General features: G+C 36.7%; 1 protein-coding gene across 1 annotated transcript in view; it reads left to right on the top strand.

The window, feature by feature from the left end:
- The window catches only part of LOC148951939 (gamma-aminobutyric acid receptor subunit alpha-6-like), a 153,874-nt gene that overhangs the window by 100,025 nt on the left and 38,164 nt on the right, over positions 1–15,685 (top strand). Inside the window, exon 9 of the mRNA XM_089089104.1 lies at positions 1,109–1,279. Coding sequence (XP_088945230.1) covers positions 1,109–1,279 — 171 coding nt within the window. The remainder of the gene's footprint in view (positions 1–1,108; positions 1,280–15,685) is intronic.

Genomic DNA, 15,685 nt, shown 5'->3' with positions numbered 1-15,685 from the left:
TTCAGTTTCAACCTGCAATTTTGTCAGGCAAGCTGTTGTTGATAATGATACTTTCCTTGTGGCTGATTCAGTTTGATGGTAATTGATCCTTTCCATTTCAATGTTTGTCATCGTTAGTTTAAAAAGCCTGTTTCGAAAATAGGATAGTATTCGACAATAATTTAATATGAAGCTTGGTACAATCCAATGCCATGGTTTGTTTTCGAATATCAATTACAAAAAAATAAATTTCGTACAAATTGAGAGATATATCCAAAAGAAATAGGGGAGTATCGAATTATGTAATTGCAGGGCAAAAGAAGAGACTGGGAAGCAAGGTAAAGCTCCCATTAACTTGTTTTTGTGCTCGAACCAAGTTATTCAAAAATGATTGTATTGTTTCAAACAGTCCATGTAATGAACTGTAAGTAAGGAGCGACTTGGGTCAATAATAACCAAAACTCTAAAAAACCGAATTTTGATATCAATAGATACATCAAAGAATCGGATTATTATGTTTATTCCAAATATATTAAATAAAAAACAAGTTTTTTCAAATGAAAGTAAGAAGTGACATCAAAACTTAAAACGAACCGAAATTACTCCGTATATGAAAGGGGCTGTCCCCTCCTCAACACCTCGCTCTTTACGCTAAAGTCTGACTCTTTATCACAACTCTACTATTTAAAACAATAAAATCCTTAGCGTAAAGAGTTATTAAGCCTATTAAGCCCAAAAATATGTTTTATAAATTTCAGCTTGACATTATACAATAATTTTTATTTTTAAAGTAAAAGAAAGTAAACTAAAAAAAAAAAAAAAAAAATTAAAATCATAGGGATTATGGTAGAACAATGTCCATTAAAATATTGGTAAATAAATTGGAAATCTGGTTGTGTCGGGAAAAAGCAATTCGAGGGGCCTACAATCCTAGATATATAGTATTAAAATATTTAGATGCTCCATACACGCCCTTGATTGATTACGCACGTCCACAATTACACAAATTGCCCTTTTTTTGCTGTTTCAACGTGGCCCCTTCCCATAATCTTGTTTCTTTTACACTTGCTTAGTATGCTTAGCTTGGCCGGTTGTTGAAGATCCATTTAGATTTTATTTTCTCCTTTAGATTGGAGGAGGTGAAGGACTTTTGGAAGACGATTCATTAGAATTTAGTGACACATCCTCGTCGTCCGATAATGAAGAAAGTGCTCTTGAGGATAAAGACAGAGTCTCTGAAAAGCAAAGATATTTCAAAGCCCGTCAAAGAACGGCAATCAGCTACGCTGCAAGACCTACGGTAAGATGTGTTTTTGCTATTCCTTCGATCGACAAATGAAAATTGACTAAGACTATACAAGATCTATAAATGGCAAAGGGGAATCTGGTGAAAAAGAATTGCGGCTCTGATTTTGACTCATTACCAGTAGTTTAACACGAGAACTTGTTAATTTTTTTATGACCTGAGATAGTTTCTCGCCGCATCCCATCAAAGTATTCATGGTGCGCTGACATTTGCTATAGCTATAAACAAGGGAGTATCCAGGATTTTTTCGGCGGGAAGGGGGTATATTCGTTTGGGTGGGAGAGGGGTTAAAGAAGAAAATCTTTATAAAATGCATCAAAAATTTGTGGATATGGATTTTCGGCTACTTTTTTCAAACACGGTGAGCCACTGGATACGGCTTTGGCTATAATATACAAATATCGTTTCTAAATATAAACATTGACATTATTAAATAATGTTGCATATATCGTCATAATAATTGAGATTACTGTTTCAAAAAAAATATAACACTTAATTTTTTTATCAGCTTATTTAAACTGAAGTTAAAAATGTAAATATTATGTCTTTTAATTTAGATTTGAAGGCTACTGGAATTCGTTAAAATAAGAGTTTTTTTAACATTATTATTTGTTTAATCTTTTCAAACAACACTCTAAGCAAATATTAGCCTGGCAAAGAGCGGCCTAATTGCCTAAATTGGTTATGTCATCGTCTTACTCTCTGTCCAAAATCATTACAAACTCTAAAAAAAAAAAATCTTTCTTGTCTTCCTAAAAGTATATTAGAAAATTTAATTCATTTAGTTTAAAACTTGGTAAAAATAAAACTCTGAGCTATAAGAAATTCTTCGAAAGATGACCGTTGGAATCTGATAGACTACTTGCAAAGAAAAATCTCGAAAGGTAATATGCAAAGGAAGAACCCTGGGACCCATCCATCGCCTCTCAAAAACAAGTTTTCTTGAATTTCTTCAGACTTCTTTTTCAAATTATCAAACACAATCGGTTTGTTGATTATGGCTCTCCTCCCTGAATTTTTTCTATTGCAATCACCATCCCCCCCCATAAAAACAATTTACATGAGTGATCATACATATATATATATATATAAATATATATATATATATATATATATATATATATATATATATATATATATATATATATATATATATATATATATATATATATATATATATATATATATATATATATATATATATATATATATATATATATATATATATGTATAGATATATATTTATATATATACACTGACCCCCGTTGTTGACGGGGGTCAGTGGTGTGGCTCTGTAAGCTTAGCCAGTGTCGATCTAGCTCTAAATGGGTGCCTGGAGAAATCTGGAAAAGGTAAACAAGAAGGACGTGCGAAAGCACAGGATGGCTGACCCCATCTCCTTACTGCGCTTCCTGGCTGAAGGGCGTTGAGACGGAGATCAGCACCACCAGTTAACACTTCAGGAAGTCTAGTGCCGTTTCCTTTACCTTTTTTCTTTTTTTTTGTGTTCAGGTCTTGACAAGGCATACTGGTTGTCAGCCCTACTCATGTTAGTTTTTGCTCGTTTTGATTTTGACTCGGTTGTTTGTTGTAATTTCTGTTCGTTTCGGAATTCATTAATTTAATGATGATCCATGGTTGTTTTGCGCCTGAATTGAATTCATTTCTGCTTATTTTTGCCTTAATGGAGCTCTTTACTTTTCTTTGAAAAAGAAGTTTTGTGAAAAAAGTTTTTAAAAATTAATATTGAAAACAGGCCCTTGATTCAGCCGAGAAAGAGCTTTAGTGACGGTCCTATCCTTACATAGTATGCTATATAAGTACATTCAAGTTATTAGTGCTATTTATGAGAACAATGGTTCTAGGCGTTTATCTTCCCCCCATGATTACCCCCTGGAAAATACCCCCCCTCCCCCCCGCGGAAAATACCCTCCGATAAATACCCCCCGGAAAATACTCCCTCGGAACATAACCCCCCTGGAAAACACCCCCGGAAAATTCCCCCCAGAAAATCCCCCCCCCGGAAAATACCCCCTGCTCCCCATCAAGAAAAATACCCCCCGGTAAATATACCCCCTCAAAAACACTCCCCATCCTAGAAAATACCCCCCCCCCATGGAAAATAAGGTTTTCCAAATTTGCGAATTTTATTTGAGTTTTGTTTTTTTTTTATTTCCGTAGGGGGAAGGAATTTTGGTACTTGTGTATCATGCGCCACAACTCAAGTTTTAGCTGTATAAAACTCGAGAACAAACCGTTTTTCCGTTAGTTTCTTTGTTACTTTTGAAATAAATTTGGGCTATAGATTTGCACAATAGGGGGGGGGGGTGTAAAGTATAGCTGGTCTGCATGCAAAATGTGTTTGGTACAATTATTCTGCATATTAGAGAGATAGATAAGTGTATTTTAAAGCCAAATATACAGCCATGAACACAGTAAAATACTTGGACAAGGTATAGGGTCACAAAAAAATTAAAAAAGATAGCGAGGTCTGAAAATTATATAGGCTAAAAAAAAAAAAAAAAAAAAAAAAAAAATAAAAAAATCCCAGTGTAAAGTTAATGTAATGTTTAATTTAAGTGTTTTTTCCAAGTGTAAAATGTTTTTTTTTCAATCGCCGTATTATCAAGTATCAAATACTATTATTAGGTTAATGCTGTGTTTCATTAAAGTGCTTTATGATGATCGGTGATAAAGGTTTATGTTCTTTGTACCTTTCATTCATGTTATTTTACTGTGTTCATGGCTGTATATTTGGCTTTAAAATACACTTATCTATCTGTCTAATATGCAGAATAATTGTACCAAACACATTTTGCATGCAGACTCGCAACTAACGAAAAAACGATTTGTTCTCGAGTTTTATACAGCTAAAACTTGAGTTAGTGGCGCATGATACACAAGTACCAAAATTCCTTCCCCCTACGGATGGGAGAAATTTTCTAGGATTGGAGGGGGGGGGTGTTTTTTGAGGGGGTATATTTACCGGGGGTATTTTCCGTGATGGGGAGCAGGGGGTATTTTTTTGCGGAGAGGGGAATTTTCCGGGGGTGTTTTCCAGGGGGGTTATGTTCCGGGGTCTGTTTTCCACGGGGGGCATTTTCTGGGGCAGGGGTATTTTTCGGGGGTATTTTCTGCGGGGGGGTATCTTCCAGGGGGTAATCAAGGAGAGAAGATAAACGCCTAGAACCATTGTTCTCATAAATAGCTCTAATAACTTTAATATACTTATATAGCATACTATGCAAGGATAGGGCCGTCACTAAAGCTCTTCATCGGCTGAATCAAGTGCCTGTTTTCAATATTAAGTTTTGAAAACTTTTTCCACAAAACTTCTTTTTCAAAGAAAAGTAAAGTCTCCATTAAGCCAAAAATAAGCAGAAATGAATTCAATTCAGGCGTAAAACAACCATGGATCATCAGTAAATTAATGAATTCCGAAACGAACAGAAATTACAACAAACAACCGAGTCAAAATCAAAACGAGCAAAAACTAACATGAGTAGGGCTGACAACCAGTATGCCTTGTCAAGACCTGAACACAAAAAAAAAGAAAAAAGGTAAAGGATACGGCACTAGACTTCCTGAAGTGTTAACTGGTGGTGCTGATCTCCGTCTCAACGCCCTTCAGCCAGGAAGCGCAATAAGGAGATGGGGTCAGCCATCCTGTGCTTTCGCACGTCCTTCTTGTTTACCTTCTCCAGATTTCTCCAGGCACCCATTTAGAGCTAGATCGACTCTGGCTAAGCTTACAGAGTCGCACCACTGACCCCCGTCCAAACCAAATAACTGGTGACTTCAGGAATCGAACCCCCACCCTTCGGAAAAAGGATTCTAAATCTAGCGCGCAATCCACTGACCAGAATATAATTTGCATTTTACTAAAAAGAAAAAGAAATACTGTGGATTGTCAGTTTATTGTAGATATTTTGATATTTATTCCTTATAGTTTTCCTAAATTTTATTTATTAAAGTAAAAAAAATGAAAACGTTTAAAATTTATTTTGTTTTCAGTAAAGTACAAGTTATGTTCTGGTCTTGAAAAGGCAAGGGGGTTGTCAGCGCTTCTCATATTCATTTTTGCTCGTTTTCAGTTTTACTCGGTTATTTATTGTAATTTCCGTTTGTTTTGGGTTTTGTTTACTTATTGATGGTGATTTGTGGTAATTTTACACTTGGAAGATTATTTGAATTTATTTCTGCTCATTTTCGGCTTAATGGAGCTCTTTATTTTTCTATGAAAAGCTTGTTTTGTGGAAAATTTTTTTAGATTAATTTCTGTAAGTTTTTATTGACATAGTCTTTTCCATGGAAAAAAGAATATTTTATGTTTTTGGTTTTCATAAACAGCGCAATAAAGCTCCCTTAGTAAAGAGCAATTTGAAGATAATTTTTCGGGGTGTTTTTTTTTTTAGACCAAGACATTTCGTATAAAAGGAGTCGGAACCAACCAGCTAAATAAAGCATTATGCCAAGAAAGTGATTGGAGGGCAACCAGCCCCCCCCCCTCACGCTTATCATTTCCCCAAACACATCCAGTCAAAATTTTTAGATAGCCATTTCGTTCAGCGTAGTTGAAAGGTCCATAAAATATGTCTTTGAGGATGACAACTCCCCCCCCCCATAGCCCTCAAAACAAGGGTTATAAGTTATGTCCTGGAGCATACTACTACTACTACTACTACTAACAACTCACCCCTGTACCAAGCCGCCTGAGGTCAACACAGATACGCACGATCCTCCTTCACCCCAATCTATTTAAAGCCCCCCTTTTTACACCCGCCCACGAAGTTCCCATTTCCTTTAAATTTTTCTTTATGACGTCCTCTCATACCAGACGAGGACGACCGGTTTTTTGTTTAGCACTAGACGGTTAGCTAGAAAGAGCGACCTTTCGCAATCTGTCATCCTTCATTTATACAACATGCCCTGACCAGCTTAACCTTTCTTACGTTATAGCACTAGGAAGCGGTATTGAACCACATTTTTCATATAGCCTATTGTTTGAAATACGGTCAGTCAGCCGGGTACCCAGAACAATCCTTAAGCAATTTCTCTGGAAAACATCTAGCAAATCTTCATCCGCTTTTCGGAGCGTCCATGCTTCAGAGCATGTTTGACCACTGTCATCACTTTAGCCTCTAATATTCTAATATTGGTTTGCAGACTTATCTTCCTATTCTTCCAGACTTTTTTTAACTGTGAAAAAACACCTTGAGCCTTGGCTATTCTATTTTTAACATCTTCCCTGCTCCCACTATCTTTACTGATAATACTACCAAGGTAAGTGAAGCGGCCTTGCTTACCTTCACCTTATTGCTTTCGTTATCCCAATGTCACCTTTTCATCTTCACTTATTCCTAGCCTCAGCGACTTAGTCTTCCTAACATTAATTTTCAAACCTATTCTAGAACCCTGAACTCGCAAAACCTCTAAAACGTCATTCATTTTGCTCACACTTTCATCTAGGATGCTTAAATCATCAGCATAATCTAAGTCCAGGAGACTTTTTCCTCCCCATCTGATTCCGTGGTCTCCCATTGCCTTTCCTGTGCTCCTTAAAATAAAGTCCATCAAAATGATCCATACAAAGGAGGATAGAACACAGCCCTGCTTAGCTCCTGATTTAATACAAAACCAGCTGCTAGCCTCATTTCCTACCTTAACCGCAGTAGTGTTATTCTCGTACATAGAACTAATCACTGGTATACCATACAAGGATAAAACCTTTACTAAGGCTCTTCTATCAATAGAATCGAACGCTTGCTCGTAATCTATAAAACTTAGGACTAAAGGTGTTTGAAAACTCAGGCACTTCTCAATTATTAGCCTAAGAGTGAAAATTTGGTCGACACATCCTCTACCTTTTCTAAACCCGCACTATTCTTCTCTTAAAATTTTGTCTACGGAATCTCTCAGTGTAAAAAGTTTAATAGTGCTAAGCAATATACTACCTACTTAGACCAGACTAATGCAATAATCATTGCCACACTCGTTTTTATCACCTTTCTTTAAAATTGGTTCAAATAATGTTTTTCTAAAATTGGTATGTGTTTCTTCTTTTTCAAAAATCTTATTCATAATCTTCAATAAATTATTTCTAACCTCAGAGCCACCATATTTAAGAAACTCATTTACCACCCTATCACCACCTGGAGCCTTATTATTCTTTAATCCTTTTAGTACTGTTGCTAATTACTCCTCACAAACCAAATCTTCCTTCACGTCCAAAGTATCACAAACTTTTTCATTTCCTCTATATTTTTTCCTGCAACTCTATCTCGGTTAAGCAAGTTCTCAAAATGTTCGGCCCATCTCTCTTTAGTTTTTTCCTTGTCGCTAATTGCGACCCCTTTTTAACGTGCCAGTCAAAATTTTACTATTATGCCATCTAGCTGCATCTTCCAGATCCTCGGCAATTTTATCCATGGCCTCCACTTCACACCTCCTTAGTTCATATTTTAATGCTTTCTCCACTTTCTTTACATTTCTTTTGTTTTCATACGATTTATCACTCAGATAATTCTTGTAAAAGTCCTTTCTCCTTTCTATTAAACATAAAGCTTTTTCACTAATATTCTTAGCTGTAGTTCTAGCTTTCTTCCCTAATACACCTTCAGCAACTTCACAAACTATTTTTCTAAAATTATTCCAACCATCTTCTACATTATCAAATTTTAGACTCTGAAGTTTAGCATTCAACTGTTCCTGGAAAGTTTCTCTCAAATTCTCATCCTGGAGTCTACCAACACCATAACTTCCCGGGAGGTAGTAACCCTTCCGATATGTCAGTTTTAAATTAACCCTTGACACTACTAGATCGTGATCTTTACTTTTAACATCAATAACAGCACTCCTATATACCCTAGTATCTTGTATTGATCCTGCCAGTCTTTGGTTTACTATAACGTAATTAATAAAGTTTGCTGTCTCACCATCACGTGAATACCATGTTAACTTATGAACCATTTTACGACCAAACACCGTATTGGTTATGACTAGATTGTTATACCTACAAAATTGCAAAAGTCTGTATCCATTACTGTTTTCTTTTCCTACACCAAATTTACCTAGGCTGGGATACCATCTATCCCTATTTCTACCAACCTGGGCGTTAAAATCTCCCAGTAATAACATCATATTTCTACCTGGGACCTTGTCTATTTGCTCATGTAACTGTAAGTAAAATTCATCTGAGTCCCTAGTATCTCCGTCAGTCGGTTCTACAGGGGCGTATACTACTATAACTGATACCCTGAACTTTCTAGTCATAAAATGAGCAATTAGTTTCCTATTATTAATACCTTCCCAGCCTAAACAAGACTTAAAAGCTTCCTTATTCATCATGAGCCCTAATCCCTGTCTATGTACCCCATCGTTCCTGCCTGAGTAAACAAATTGTATATCACCTAAATTCATGCTTCCTACCCCTGGGATATGAGTTCCTGAAACTCCTAATAAATCCAGTTCGAATCGTCTGAATTCGTCAGTCAAAATGTCGATACGATAGTCATTTTTTAATGTCGTAACATTCCAAGTTCCAATTTTCATGTTGTTTAAATCATTGAAATTATTTTCGCATCAGGAAGAACCATGATCTTGAATACCAGTGCAAGACGGAGATCATATGTCCTCTCAAGTCTACACCGAAGTGCTTAAGCCGGCTTAAAACTGGACAACAAGAGGTCCCTGGGACCTCCATGAACGGAGGTTCTTTGCAATCCTGGGCCCATCTTGGTCACAACATGGTTTTCAGCACTTGGCGATAATCTTCTATCAACAAGAGTTGAAATCCGGCACAGAGATTCTCAAGCCTATTACCTCCGACTCATTATATATTCATGCCTACAAATATTATGCTACTACGGGGAGGCAACCCATAATAGATAAACTAGCTAGGAAGAGGTTTTTCAGCCCAAAGACGCCCATCAAAACATACCAAGCCCAGAAGAATTATCCATTTATCAAAATACAGTGCGAATGCTGTATCGTTTAATAGACTGTATTTTCTTGAGGAGCGCCAATCCACAAGCAGGAATAGAGTTGACCGCAAGGTCCCCAGTCTTGCTGGTACCCCGAAAGGATCGAGGCAGCCCTTTGCAGAGGCCGTTGTCCATAGATCCAGATCTTACGCCCTGCCACAGATGTTCTCCTATAGAGGATCCTCCCGCGATGGTGCTCTGCATCACCATGCAATTTAACCAATTGCTGGGAAAAGTTTTGCAACTCAGGGGACTTGTGGACAAACCAGTGGGTCCTTTTGAGTGTATAGTTGAGGGGCCTTCTTCCTCCTTCGTCTGTATTTATGACCCCAGGCGAGGGTGTCCCAGATTCTATCATGGACCCCCAGGGACAAGGTCCCCCCTTGGTCCGTGCCTTAAGTTACGTGATCTGTCTATTCTTTCCAGATAGATTTTATAAGTAAGGGGAGGCATGTTTGATCTTGGGAATTCAGTACCCATAAACTTTCAATGGTTATTTTCTTGGTGAAAAATGTCACCAACTTCCTGCTGACAGAAGGGGCTTGGGAATGAGTCACAAAATTTTTTCCCCTTGTCAATTTGAAACATACAGCAATAGGTCCTTGGGGACAGTAAACTAATGTACAAAAAATTATTCACAGAACTGGTCCCTTTTAAATTGGTTCCTCCACTAACAAAGCAGGTTCAAAAAAAGAGGCAAATTTTATTCATTCTGCCTGAAATTTGTATGAAACCTTAAGCTAAGGGAACACCAATACATAGGGAAATTCAAAAATAAACATTGCTTCCCCTCAAAATGTAGCCCCAAAATGGAGGGTTCTGGAGGTAATCTTCTTTAGGGGGGGGGCACATGGTACTGGTTGCTGGTCTCTGCAACACTAGATGCCAGAGGATCCAAATCTTAATAAGCAAGTATCCAAGATTAGGAAACACTGCCTATGTTTATGAAAGAAGCATTTTACATTTGGACATAATTTGGGCTATGTCTTTTCACATTTGGGTGTGGGACAGGGGTGTTGTTTGGAAAGGGCAATTGCCCTTTCCAAGTACTTTTTTTTTAAATTGAAGTGGTTTTTTTAAATTAAATTGCAGGGGGGTGCAGCTACACCCCCCCCCCTTTCTTACATTTAGACCAGGGCACTTCGTGTAGAAGAATTTGTCGTAGAAACTTGGAAAGTGGCTCACTCGATTAGAAATTGCAACACCTAGTGTCCTTTTTAATAGTCAAAAGTGATTGGAGGGCAACCAGCCCCACCCTAAGCCTATCATTCCCCCTAATATACCAAACAAAATTTTGAGATAGCCATTTTGTTCTGCGCAGTTGAAAGGTTCGGTAATTATGTATTTGAAGATGCCAACCCCCCCCCCCCCGCGGCCCTTGGGGCAAGAGCTGTAAGCTATGCCCTGGGGCTATAAAAGGTTTAAATGGAAATGGTGGTCGTATAAACTACGGAGGGGGCTCATTGGATTAGAAATCGGAAGCTCTAGTGCCCTTTTTAAGAGCCAAAAGTGAACGGAGGGCACCCAGTCAGTCTCCTAAAAGCCTCTCAATCCCCAGAACACGTTAAATTAAAGTTATAAGAGAACTATTTTGTAAAGCATTGTGGAAAAGGTCCAGTAATTATGTCTTTGGGGATGTCAACCTCCCCAAAGTCCTCAGGTTAAGGGCTGTAAGTTCGGCAATTCGTTCAATGAAGAAAGGGCAGCCCCTCTCATATAGGGAATAATTTCTGTTCATTATTTTAAGTTTTAATGTTGCTCCTTACTTTCAGACTTAAAAAAAAACTTTTTTTTTATTTAATTCTCAGAAAAGGTGACGGTAACCATTGCATAAACATGCTTTCGAGACATCTAAAGCTATATTTTCAAAATTTTCTAAGATGATGAGAACGTCAAATGTGGTTTTAAGCTAAACGGCCAATGATCTTTTGAACCATTAATAACAAAGACTATACTCTAAAAAGAGATTTTAGACTTTACAATGATTCAGATTAGGGTATAAATCTTGATATGAATAAGAATTAAAATTTTACGATTGAAAATACTCTAAAAAAAAGGATTTATAAACTTTCCTACAACTCGTGTGGTTTACAAAATCTGTCCCATCAAGGGTCAGAGCTGAAGGGAGAGGGTTGAGATCCAATAAATGGTACATTTTTAGGCAACTGTTTCAAAAAATTTTCTGGAACAGGGATTTTCTTATACCATCATAGGAGTGAAGAATCCCTCCACTTTGTCTGACTACGTTAGTTATTTATATACCAGCGTTTCAACCATTTAAAGCTCTTGCCAAATAAAAATTATATAACTTTTCAGTTTTTCGTTTTGTTCTTTCTTTTTCTTGCTGTATAACCTTTTTCCCCTTTTTTGTTATTGTTTGTTGAGCTTTAGCGGATTAGTGCAGTTTTTACCCTTTCCTTCTTGTTGATAAAGGTATTGATAAAGGTATGGTGCATTAGTAGTAGTAGCAGCAGACTCAGTAGTAGTTTTAGGCGTCACAATCTGATGGGAGAGGGGGAAGGAAGATATACCACAAGAGTACAAAAATGTAAAATAAAAGGAATTTAATGTTGGATGTTAGAGTAGCCAGGGGGAGGGGAGCAGTTGCTTTCCTTGTCCATGTCTAGAACTGCTTCTGTCCAGACCTGAAACCAAAACAGTCAGAATTTTTTTAGTTTGTTTTTCGCTATTTACAGTTTAACCCTTTATGTGTATATTTATGTATATTATTTTTTATATTAAAAGGAAGGCAGTGTGATCTAACAAATTATTAACCTTTATAGGAGAAATGTAAATCTCTATATAGCTGAAAAAAAAATAACAATTAAAGCAATAGCAAAGTATGAAGCATATTATAGCAATTGTAACTTAACAACTATTGTAAGCATATTCAATAATACTTTTACAAATAAAGAACACCCAGAAGGGATAAGCGGCTCTAGCCCCGCCCCCTCCCAAGATAGTTCGTGTTGTATAACTATGCCCATATTCAATTGAAGGTTATACTATTTAAATAATCTCTGTTTACAATCCGTACTTTTGTAATTGTTGTCTTTATAGTTCAAAAATACAAGACCAGTTTTCCTGACGAACTAGACTAAAAAAGTAGAAAACACCCTCCCCCTAAAATAACTTTTTTGTTTTAGACTCCTAATCCCTCGCTACTAGAACTAATTTCCGTAAAGCTGCAGTTTACAAAATAATTTAGCTAGGATGAAAGTGAATATATCACTGTCTTTTTGAGAATATGTCTTTTTGTATATTCTTTCATAATACAATAATTGCTTCTGGGGCAGACTCCATTTTGAGCCCTAAAGGGCTTAGAGGGCTCAAGAGCTTAAAATTATGTTTCTTAAAAAGCTGACCAGTGAGAAAAATATCATTTGTCACCCTAATTTCGTTTTGTCAGTCGCCCTAATTTCGTTTTTAGAGTGTTGGTTACTATTAGCGCAAGTCACTTCTCAAAGTTCGTTACCACACGGTAAAAAAAACGTACTTTCACTTTGACAGCATTATTTCACGTTTGTTCAGCGTACTTTCTAGTTGTTGGATTAGCGTGAAAATACACTTTTTTAGTTTATAGGTACTTCTATCGTATTTTTACATTCCTCAAATATATATTTAAACTCGTTCGGTGTTCTGGGTGGAGCTAATGACAATCAACTCTTGCGCTTATTTTAATTAGAGCATGATACCAGGACAGCAAAATACCGCGGGGCATGACCCATTTTCGATGCAAAAATATCGTAAAAGGGGGTCGTCCGGGTTTTTGATGTATTGGCCTTTATTGGGATTAAAAGCTACACAAACGAAACGAAGACCTTTTACTTTTGGTTGTGGACTTATTTCTGAAAGGTAAGTTCTTTTTATGTTTTTTTTAGCTTCATATAAGCCTCCTGAACTTTGCAGATAGAATGGTAAAATTCTACTTTAGCTAATTTGGGCTATCTTGGAAAGAGGGTAGGTTAGGAAAATGAAAGTTTCAGGGATGCGTCTACAGGCTAAAGTATGCCCCGGGAAGGTGTTTTGAAGTATTTACCTCCACTCTTCCCTCTAGAGGGTCCTAACCTTTGATGACCTTTAAAAATCTGTGTGTTATAAAAGTTAAACCTTGCAAAATAGATCTTCTGCTTAAATAAAGTACAACAAAATTCTTTTCAGCCTCACAATTTTGCTCAATTACATAGGCCTATAAGGTTTTAAAGATATACAAATATATTTCCTAAATTAAAAAAAATATATATTGATATGGCTTAAAATTCTGCTCAAATAACAGGAATTGTATTTTCAAAACTAAAGCCAGGGACAAAGAAACCGAAAATTAAGGTTAAAAGTTGTTTTGTCAAAATTTCAATAGGTATAATAGACCTGTCATGTAGGCAAATTTCAGGAGCCTCTAAAGGCAGAAAGAGTGGAGATGGGTACTTCAAAATACTTTCCCGGGACATACTTTAGTCTGTAGACCTATTCCTGAAAGTTTCTTTTTTCTACTTAACCCTTTTCCAAAATAGCCAAAAGTAGCTAAAGTAGCATTTTACCAATAGAATTAAACATTGCTCTATGTCATTCTAGGCGTTTACCCCTCCCTGGAAAATACCCAGCGGGGTATAATATTCAATGGGGGATATTTTCTTGGGGGGGGGGGGTAAACGTCGGTGACCACTCTCTGTACAGTGGCATCCATTTGTGAAATCAAGAGGGAAAGGTGATTCCTATCAGAAAACACTTTTATAATACACTATTAATATACATAAAATTCTATTAATATGATTTTCATGTTTCTTTCCATTTTTATACATGTTGTCAAATAGTAATTAGATAATATATTTATCCCACTTCAAATAGATTGCACGATTGTACTAATATAAATTAAGTAAATTAAGTGACATTTGAGTTTTGTGTTAGCTTCAAGAGGAGGTACGGGATAAAAGTCATATACAAAGGAGCGTTGGCATTTGGGTCCCGGCTCCTTCCAATGTCAAATTTCCTGATAATCGAATCCGATATTTTATGGGTGGTGCCTCTTCTTCGCAGAGAAGTGTAGCCTAATGGAATTGTCTTACTTTTTATTCTTTAAAAAAAAATCATGTGATTCAGAGTTCAATCCTCCATTTGAATGTAACAGCCACTTCCTCTGGAAGCTCCGGTCAGAAAATTAAAAAATTCTGGAATTTCCACATTGCATCCCACACTAAACCACGAAATGGCAAAAGTTGTCACATGCTTTAGTATATGAGAAATATTCTAGTAGTTGATTCAAAATTCAGAAATTCTTTTCTGCACCTTTATCTATATGTTAAATTTGAAACAGGTGAAAGGTTTTTGGCTTTTACAGTATTAATGGGAGCTGATCTATCTTTCTGTTTTAGCCTACCTGCCAAGAAAATGGCTGAAATACATTACATTGTTGACTTATTTCTTTTTTGTTTAGAATGAGCTTTAGCTTAGTTTAACAGATTGGGTCACAAGTCACCATACAGGAATAAACTAACTATGTTTCTTTCAGAAACACTTTATTCATAGAACATGCTCAGTATGGTTATCAATATTTTGGATGTGCATTACAATATTTTGTCATACTCTTGATGAACATAAATTATCAAATCAAACCATGATCTGCTGCAAAAATATAAGAATTTATTCTATTTGCTTTATTACTTGTTCATTCATGCTTAAGTTTCTACTCGAAAGAACGTGAGAGGAATATTATGCTACAAATTAAGGACGTGATTCGCTATTGAGCAGGGGTGGAGTGCGCACCAAGCATTTTCTAAAACCATCTTTTCCAGTTTTGTATATTGTCAAACTTCATTGCAGATCTGATCTTGATGGCATCAAATTGCAGAACTTCATGGCAAATCCTAGTTTGTTCATTTTGTTCATTGGAACTTCACAGCCTGTGAGAATACACTCTGTTTAACAGTTCATGCTAAAAAGCATGCCAGTCTGTTCGCCTCTCGTTGTGCCATATGCCCCATACCCAACTGCTATAAGGCATTCAGTTGGCACAACAAACTTGCTACTCATCTAGAGTCCCACTCAGAAACTGAAAAGGCTGCTTTTACACTAGTGCCTAGTGAGACTGCAATCACATTTCCCTGCAGTAAAAGTTGCTGCTAATCAGAGTTTGTGAGGAGAGACCTCCTATTTAGCCACCTCTACTCCCATATGAAAGATTAAGATGAAGTACCCTGTCCTTTTAGAGGTTGTAGTAAGAAGTTTCAAGTATAGAGCTCCCTGCGGTCTCACATTTGCAGAGAACTAAAAAATAATAAGGCTTTAAACTACCTGAACACTCCCCTTAACCATGATAAGGATTGTGTTGAAGAAAATGAATCTTCTGAGCCTCTAGACTCAGAAATGCTAGATTTGAACCAAGGTGAAATAATGAAAGCTGGTTTTGCAGCTACAAATAAAA

Source organism: Artemia sp. Qi Xiang Cuo, chromosome 5 (genome assembly GCF_049724085.1).
Source record: "Artemia sp. Qi Xiang Cuo chromosome 5, ASM4972408v1, whole genome shotgun sequence".
NCBI classification, from domain to species: domain Eukaryota; kingdom Metazoa; phylum Arthropoda; class Branchiopoda; order Anostraca; family Artemiidae; genus Artemia; species Artemia sp. Qi Xiang Cuo.
The sequence above is the reverse complement of the archived record's forward strand: the minus strand, read 5'-3'. Positions and strand labels throughout refer to the sequence as shown.